General features: G+C 38.2%; 1 protein-coding gene across 11 annotated transcripts in view; it reads right to left on the bottom strand.

Annotated features, from left to right (window-relative positions):
* LOC106959974 (sodium bicarbonate cotransporter 3-like) overlaps positions 1-9,326 on the bottom strand; it is a 46,677-nt gene continuing 37,351 nt past the window's right edge. For 6 of the 11 annotated variants that reach the window (XM_015052861.1, XM_015052858.1, XM_015052865.1 and 3 more), the window contains 9 exons: positions 8,601-8,714; positions 8,341-8,502; positions 7,204-7,455; positions 6,989-7,057; positions 6,657-6,830; positions 6,117-6,254; positions 5,662-5,777; positions 3,820-3,936; positions 1-800 (listed from right to left, as the gene is read on the bottom strand). In XM_015052861.1, coding sequence (XP_014908347.1) covers positions 719-800; positions 3,820-3,936; positions 5,662-5,777; positions 6,117-6,254; positions 6,657-6,830; positions 6,989-7,057; positions 7,204-7,455; positions 8,341-8,502; positions 8,601-8,714 — 1,224 coding nt within the window. In that variant the 3' untranslated portion in view covers positions 1-718. Of the gene's footprint in view, positions 801-1,503; positions 1,655-3,819; positions 3,937-4,415; positions 4,464-5,661; positions 5,778-6,116; positions 6,255-6,571; positions 6,831-6,988; positions 7,058-7,203; positions 7,456-8,340; positions 8,503-8,600; positions 8,715-9,326 lie in introns of those variants that run through there. The other 5 variants (XM_015052860.1, XM_015052863.1, XR_001427470.1 and 2 more) reach the window with 5 other exon arrangements.

Raw genomic sequence — 9,326 nt, 5'->3', positions numbered from 1 at the left:
TGATGAAAGTCTTGTTCTCTCATGGCAGCCCAGAATGATCAGCCAACATATTTCTGTAGATGGAATAGCTTCCTTAGGAAAGTGTTTTAAGCTTTTTGTTGTTCTTTTCTAAAGAGGAAGTCATAGTGTTTACATATGGTGCGTTCACTAACTGTTAAAAGATTAGAATTAAGAGCGTCTGACTCGCCGGTCGCTATTTAGCGTTGATTGAACTGAAAATGACCTGATTCTGGTTCATGGTGCATCACTGTTTGTTAAATAAACACTGGAGCTGTTGTTCCATAAAAAAAAAAAAAAAAATGAGGTAAAACAAAACGTGTACAGTTCTCTCACTGGGTAAAAAGCTAAGTTTACAACCAGACAACGAATAAAATAAAATTGTCAGATCTTGACTGAAAAAAAAAGAAGAAAAAAAAAAGGGCCTTCCTTTGGCATCTGCGTTTCAAATATTCTAGAAGAACTGGTAAGCTTTAGAGAATCCCTAAAAGAAGGATGAACGTCATAATTTCTTGATATTTCTTCTAGATGTTTGATACGATGTGCACCGTGGCACATTTGATGAACATGTAGGACTCTGGGCATTTTGTGGGAGCTTGTCTGTTTCCCCGCAGTTGGGTTGTGCTGCTCCAGTTCAATTTTGCTCTTTGCCCTGATGACGAGGCACCGTCTGAGCAGGAAAGTGCTGAGGGCTCTGGAGACGAAGGTGAGCCTTCCTTTATCACAGGAAGGTTTCTGTGGTGGAGCCCTCTCCTGGTGAATCCGGGCTGACATCAACTCTAACACAGGCCACCTTCTCTTGGCTGTTCAGAGGCGAAGAAAGAAGAACAGGATGAGCACTTGCATGTAGATTTGTGTAGTTAAAGGCAGTTACTGGGTAGCTAAGTGTCTCAATTACCAGTAATACTACTTCAAGGATACTAGTACCATGGTACCATGTAAGACAGCAGCTTCCAGTTCCAGAGTTCTGGCTAAACAAAGTTCCAGAAGGTCTGAGGTGTTTTACTGCATATGAATGGCCAAATTTAAATCCGTACAGGAGCTAAAACGGTGCAGATTTATAGTTGACGTTACGCTTCAAGTCCTACTATAACAACAGACTGGAAACCACTTACTTACAGTCAAAATGAAAAGTTTTCTTAGTGACAGAAATGTGTTTGATGGTTTCAAACAAATTCTATTACACACTGAGGATTCACTAATGAGTAGTTTCATTAGTTTTACAAAAAATCCACCAAATTTCTGTGAAGAGTCAACATTTATAATGTTGACTTTTCTTTGTGTTTGCATCTATAATCCGCTGAAACAAGCTGCAGATCGACTTCTGGGCCAAACCCCTCCCAGATGGGTCCCATTTATACCTCTTTAGTGCTTAGGCACTGATCTTAAGCACTACAGGCTCTCACTGGAGTTACTCTTAAAAGGTGTTTACATTTCTCTCTCTTTCTCTGTTAGTGACAAAAAGATTTTCCAAATTTGCAAATATTCAAAAGGAAGATTCCTCACCAGTAGCCTTGCTAGTAGTTAGAACTTCCTGCAGATTTTAGGTGTCATGCGCTGTCTGTCCTTCTTGCAACAAGGCTTTTATCCAAAATTCTTCACTGTACTGTCTCTGCAAATGCTCTCAAATCCACCTGCTACCAATGTTGAACAAGCTCTGGACAGGAAGTAACAGCGTTTTAAGATAACAGGACATAATTCTGGCCCTTGCTGGGCACTCTGAAAGCCCGTACAGTTTTCTTGACTATCAAACATCTCACCTTGAGTTTTCAGCGATTTAGAAAACCTTTTGAGTAAAATATCATTAGCAGCCGTTTCTTGCATCCGCCTGCACACTTTTCACAAGAATACAATAACTTCCAGCACATCTGTCCTTTTGTAGAGCAATCAGAGTTTGCTGCAGAAGTTGATGAAATGATCTTAACTAGATGACAGGTTGGCCTGTGCTAGAGAAGTTACACTGAAATTTGGTGTCATTGGAGAAATTAGGTGTGAAATAATGCACAACAATAGAAGCAGTTTTAAAGCAGAATATGAAGAAACTGAAGTGAAGACATTTCTGTCAAGGTTAAAACTTGTGGCCACAACAGGAGATGACACATTACACATTTAGATCGGTCAACTTAGGGACTCAAGACTGTAACAACTAAGCCTTTCCTATCGCGAAACAGAAAACGGTTTGACATAGACACTTAATTTATTTGTTGATATACATGTACAACAACTAAAAAATATTTCTGAGATTTTTTTCTATAATTTTTAAAAACATGATCACAAAGCATTCTGCTATGTTTCAGTTTAACGTCTCCCAATTCTTCTGGGAGTCTAAACCTTCTCAGTATTTTCCGTCTGTTCAGTGCTTTTATTCTTCATTTATGGTGACTATGTTTATGACTCTGTTTAACTATAGTTCTGAAAAAATTTAAAGTCAATTGTGAAGTTAAACTTTCAAAACTCTACACACCCATGTTAAATTCCAGGCATTTGTGAGTAAAAATATCAAACTATGATAGTTTTAAAAAAAATGCTCCACGTTTAAATAGATTTATAAGAATAACAAAAAAAAAAATCTCGTAGAAGGAAAAGAAAACTAAACGCAAAAGCAACAATAACCCAATTTTATATTAAGACTTACCCATAATACCTTGCAAAACTGTCTACCAGAAATCTATTAGATGTCTCTTGTTCACAACCCTCTTTGGGTGAGTCCTTACTGTTGGATTTAGCTTTGGATTCAGGCAAAGTTAGTCCAAAACTGGAATTTTCCTTTCAACAGGGATGCTGAATATCCCTTTGTCACCTTTCTAGCAAACAGCTGAGTTGTTTAGGTTAGTAATTTCATTCACATTGGCAAAACCTCCAGCTCCACCTGAAGAAAGGCAATTCTGGTCATGATACTGGAACTATTTTCCTGTGGAAACTGTGTTTTTCTGGGATTATTTTAAGTCAAATCCACATTGGAAATGTCTGCCTATAGCACGTTTTAGCCACACGTCTCTGTTTGACGGCATCATAAGACAGAAAACACGGCATTAATGTCACCTGTAGAACAAAACTAGTTTCACAAAAGTTCATATAGCTGCGTCTGTTTCTTGTTGTTTTTGTAACCTCACTGTTGTCTAGACCTGGAGAAAAATATATAACTATTGGAATAAGACTGTTATAAGGCATTGCTTGGAATGCAGCATTCATATTTAAAATGTCATCAGGACATATTTTGCATACTATTGTAAAATATTCAGTCTATCAGGTGGAGCCTCTGTGCCCAAGGCCAGATAACAAAAGGAGGAAATCACAATATTGAACCATAACAGCATTGTCACAAAATGTAAAAATATTGTGTTCAACTTATGACTGCCATACTGTTGGAGCTCCGTTTTTGCATGTATAGTTATTTATGCAAATGAACTACATTTCAGGCTTATCACATTCTCTATAACTGATGTGAGGCGTGTACCTTAACAGGACTAAAGACTAATTTTAAATCAAAAAATGTCTTACTTCTAAAAGTAATTTAAGAATGTGGATCATTTTTATTTTTTATATAGAGATTTTTTTTTTTTTTTTGTTTTCTGCTTTGGCAGAACTGTGAGGAATAAACGTTACAACAAAGGAGAAAAATGTAAAAAAAAAAAAATTGTATAACAAACCCTGACATGTTAGCAGGGGTCTGTACAGTTTTGAGACTCGGATTAGGTTTGTTCGTCTCCGTGTCGACATCGTGATCCGACAGAGTCATAAACATGCGTCGGAAAAGTAACAAACTAATCTCATTGCACTGACGGGAGGCTCTGGGAAAACTGCAGGAGATGGCATAGCTACCTTCCTGAACGCCTCACAGGTTGGACACAGAACTCTGCACTCGAGTTCACTGCTTTCCACACTGCGGTTTGGACCATTTCATCAGAGATATTTACAACCAAGGCGTCAGAATCAGAACTACGTGCCAAAATGCAAACATAAAACACAAAGAGAGAGACAGGCATGTGGACATTTGAGTGAGTCAGGATGAGAGCAGAACAGTCCTTCAAACACGCAGACACAAGCATGCACGGAAATTATGGGGGTTAGAAAACAAACTGCGGCACAGGAAGACGGATCACGACCAGAACATTCCAGATTAACGCACAGAAAGAAATGTTTGCATTTTAAGCAAGAACTACTTGTTCAACAGCTGTTGGTGTTTAGATTCCTAAAGTAAGTAAAAGTTAAATCTTCTGAAAGCAAAACATTTCAACAGAAAGTATTTAACCTTAAAAAAAATAAAGCATCTTATTATTATTATTTTTATTTTTTTTATTTTTTTTTTTTTTAGATTAGCAACATAGTGACATTTGTGCCATGCCAGTATGGATAACCAGAGTTAATATGCAGCCATGTGGCTCAGATGTTTTGCATCAGACGCTCAGCCCTGCTACCTGTTCTTCCATTGGAGGCTTTCGGTCACTACTCCTATTCTGTATGATCTGTTTGAGATGGACATAATGACACACAGCTCTACAGATGACCAACTGAAGTCGTACAACGCAACATGATGCAACTGGAAATCAATTCTTCTGGGAAAACAACATTCTGTGGGGATCATGAAGTATTTTAATCCATTTCCTTCATAATATCACATAAATAAATCACACCAGTTGTGACTGTGATGAAACGCTGTAGTGTGATTAAAAGAGTAAATACCAAACAAAACGACACCTCAATAAGTTGGGTCAAAACGTTTTCCGTAGTTTCTGTGACAAATGTCCTGTACATTTAAATAATTCAAACCAAACAAATGTATTAACAAACAAACTGTAAAAACACCTTACAAAACGTCCCCAAATCCCTCAGATTGAGGTAACGTCTCTTGTCCACAGACTTCTTCAGGTGATTTCACAGATGTTTAGGTGGACAACAACTCTTTGAAGAATCTTGAATGATTTGAGTCACAACATCGTTTAATTTCCCGTTGGGATCAATTAAGCATTTTTTAAATTTGATTTTGATTTAGTTCTACATTCTGATCAACGATCCCAAATCCTGTTTATTTTTATTATTACGTAAGTTTAGTCTGAAGACATCAGGTCAAAATTGACTGATATTTGAAATTGTGCATAATTCCACCCGCACTGACAAAACAACACAATAAAATTGCACATAGACTTTGCTGCCAACACCATATGCCTTTACTGCAGATATGTTCCTAAATGAATACTTGCGTAAATACAAATTTAGAAACGGTGGCTCAAAAGCTGAAGTTTAGTTTTATCAAATCATAACAGGTAAGTCCTCTAGGTGCAGATTTTTTCTGAGCTTCTCTTTATATTTCTTAAGTCAAAAGGATTTTGTCAGAAGCGGAACAGGAAGTTGTTGTCAGAAGTTCTTCCTGGATTCTGTTGGAATCATAGCAGCCTCAATGACGACTTCATGTTTTGTGTTTTCAATCATTTTCTCCACAATGTGTCACATTTTTGTAATTGTACAGGATCTATGCCACATAACAGATGAAAAAAAAAAACATTTTTGAACAATTTACTGCATTTTTAACATTACAAAATCCAGGCTTTTTGACAGCAGTGTGAACATTTGTTTGATCCACTGACAGCAGATCACAATGAAGTTATTGTCGTAACGTAAAGCATTTGATTACGAGCAAGACTATTTAGGGACGGCAAGGCTCACCTTCCTGAGAACGAGCTCACTGGGATGTTCAACCGGTTTGAGCCTTCAAAGTGAACCTTCATCTTCCGCTCTTCTTCCTCCTCCAGTCGAGATTCTTCCTCCTTAAGCAAACAGTGCTGTAACCATTCATTTCAAAACAGTCATTGCCAGGATTTGCCGTTTTATTTCTTAAAGTGACAACAATTTCCTGCTTTGAGGTTCATTTTACATACTTTTGATATAAAAGTCTAGGTATGACACTGATTCCATGGCCATTACTAGGTTTATTTGGATAACAATAGAAATCTGAAAATAAAGTTGCATAATCTAAATGGTTGGATTTGTTGCTGAGTAGTTAAATACTTAATAGCAACATGAAATGCCTAGGCTGATCATTTTGCAACATCTGTCTTTATATATTTATACGACTTAGAGTAATCGATTCCCACAGAAAACAGCCATATAAATTAATTCACCAGCTTTTCTTGTGCTTTCTTTTTCTTGTCATCCTCTGTCTTCTTCTTGCTTTCTGGCATCAGGTCATCCAGCCAACTCAACTCTCTTTTAGTAAACAAAAGGTCCAGAAGCTTTCGAATAAACACAAGAGCCAAAACCTGCAGAGGAGAAATATGCAAGAAATAAACTGAATGTAGTCTAGGAAGTATGCTCTAAATATCGAAAATAATTGTTTGACAAAATTCTTAATTAACAGCGATTGATCTGCCATGTTACAAATTCAAAGTAATTGCGGTTTCATCTTTTTAACAATACAAAATCCTGGCTTTTTGACAGCAGTGTGAACATTTGTTTGATCCAATGTCAGTAGATCACAATGAAATTAATGCCGTAACGTTTATGTTTATTCAGTTGGCCTTTCATGCTAAAAAAAAAAAGAAAAGAAAAAAAGCTAAATAAATTAAATATAACCTACCCAGCCACACAGTCACAGTAAGCCGTCAGTGTGTCATTTTAGTTCAGGTTTAAAACAACGACTCCAAACGTGATCAAACAATTACCATCATGGGAAACACGACAGCTGCTGCAGAGGCTTTTATGACCCACAGCAACACCAGACAGGTGAGCTGCACTAGCGTGAACACATGAACCTTCCACAGCGGCACGTAGCGCAGGTAGATCAGATCGGGCTGGTGCTTTGCAGGCATGCCAAACAATTTGATTCTGTCAAAGAACTAAGGAGAAAAAAAAAATACAAAGCCACTGATAAATGCTTGTGTTAAGACAAGAGAAACACGGACATACAAAAATTTAACTGCTATTACATGTAAAAAAAAAAAAAAAAAAAAGGCAGACAGATCTTTAATAAAACACTGGAGGAGCAGAATCTTGCCTGAATGTCTTTGAGGGAAGAGACACCCATGTAGAGAAAAACTCCATACAGAACAGGCATGGGAATAAACTGTAAAAAGCCACACATCACATGTATGAATTAATGAACTTATATTTAGTCATAAAATGCAGAAAACTTTAAAAACATTCGTAATACGACTTGCATCCAACCAATTCCCTGTACAATGAAATAAAACATTATTCCGCCGATCTCACCTTCAGCACTGAGGTCATGAAAACAGAGCAGCCCATGAGGGTGAAGATCATGAAGCCAGTGACCCGCTGCTCACGAATGCCCAGAAACTTGGGCTGTTCTCCCGGCGCCGAGCAGCCGGACTCCACCTTCAGGCTGTTCACATGGGAGATGGACAAGACGGTCGCAGCCACGAACCACGGCAAGCCCATAATGGAGCACACACCCAGCATTATTGCTACTATAAGGAGATCCAGGTGATAACCACATCCTTTCTGTAGGAGAAAAAGGAAAGTGTTGAATTATATGACAAACCGTAGATGACAGCGAGTCTGACATACACATTTTACAGTACGTTATAGTGTGTGTAAGTCTCTGGGCCATATGATGTTTGCTTATTTTAGATTCAAGAGCATTCACGTTTGCAATACATTGGATTCTTGCTGCACAGCCACATACCGTATTTTCCGGATTATACGTTTTGCACGTTTTCACAGTTAGGCTCGTCCTGCTACTTACAGTCAGGTGCGACTTATTTACATTTTTTTTTTTTTCCCCCTCTTCGTGAAGCATTTCTTGACTGATGCGTCGAATGTCAATTCATACTGTTGGACATGAACCAAGGACGAAACATTACCGTCTGCTCCCACAAAGACAGCTAATTGCAGGATGAAAGAAAGACAGCCTGAGCTGAAGAAAGGAGTCCACAGCTGGGTGCATAAAAAAAAAACGTGTTGCCGGGAGAGGTTTGTCAACAGTGCAGTTACGTCTGCACGTCCCAACTGTTGCCAAGGAGATGAATATAAATTACTTTGCTTTCGGGCCTTCCTCATGTAATGCTTCATGTAATTTTTACGCTGCATTGTCTGCCTCGCTATGCGGTGCTCGGACATCGGTGCACCAGCAAACATCCAAGCCAAGGTCAACGGTCACCGGATTATATCATTTAACATGGCCACTTTCTAAATTAATGCAACTTATAGTTCAGGGTGACTTGAATGTTTTTTCCTCTTCGTTTGTCGACTGATGCAACACTCTGGAGCAATTTATAGTCTGGAAAATATGGTAATTGTGTTGGTGTTTAACCAACATTAAAATAAAAAAAATATATGCATATATATGTATATAAAGGAGTCATTCTTTTATAAGTCAGGTCTAACCTTCAGCTTGTGCTCCTTGCGGTTGATGATGACTGCAGTGATCTGCTGGTCCATAAAGATGAGGATTGTGCAGAGTAAAGCAGGAACCGCTGCCACCAGCAGCGTCCACCAGGGGTTTTCTCCTAATGGATCCATCAGCCAGCCTCTGTGCTTTGATGTTGGCTACAGAGGAAAAATGATGGTTTCACTTAGCTCACAAGGCGTGAAGCTTAAACATTGTCTTAAACAAAATGGAGTAAAAATGATAATGTAATGTTAACCTCGAAGCGATCCGGGACGTGCAGTTTAGGACTCGGAATCCCCATCAGATAATCCACAAGCACCATAATCATTATGGTTAAAAACACGGCGAAATCACTGATGGTGGAACGCACCTGCGAGGTAAGCGCACACGCACACGCACACACACGTACACACACACACACATCCAGAAGGGGTGATTTAATTATAAAACATAATTTAAACCTACTTTACTTCAAGCACACTCTTTCTGCAGACACACAGAAGTAATAATTATACTTCTGTCAACAGTGAAAATCACACAATGCCAACATCTGCCCACACCAAGTGATAACAGGCTAGATGCTGTGCGTGGGAGGATGCTCTGTTCCTTCAGCACATAGAGCTGCTGAGGCATCATAATAACTGATGAAATGTAAACATTTACAGAACCGTGAAAACTTTGTAGGTACAACCACCCACAATGTATGTTTCTACATGTTTCTACAGGAGAAACATAGATTTTTCTTTGTATCTGTGTTTTCTTTTTAATAGTAACCAATACAGTAACTCAATCTGCTAAGTGATTTAGTGACTGACGTTTTTAAGCCTTTGTTTCAGCTAAATGATGATGATTTTATGCTTACAGCAAATTAAAACACAACATTAAAGATTAGGAAAAATATAAATAAATTTTCAGATGAAAAGTATGTGTAATGCCTGCAGACGAACTGGTCTCATTTGAGCACATATTCTACTATACTGAA

Source organism: Poecilia latipinna, unplaced genomic scaffold, assembly GCF_001443285.1.
Source record: "Poecilia latipinna isolate Pla-1442-1.1 unplaced genomic scaffold, P_latipinna-1.0 Scaffold1142, whole genome shotgun sequence".
Taxonomy (NCBI): domain Eukaryota; kingdom Metazoa; phylum Chordata; class Actinopteri; order Cyprinodontiformes; family Poeciliidae; genus Poecilia; species Poecilia latipinna.
The sequence above is the reverse complement of the archived record's forward strand: the minus strand, read 5'-3'. Positions and strand labels throughout refer to the sequence as shown.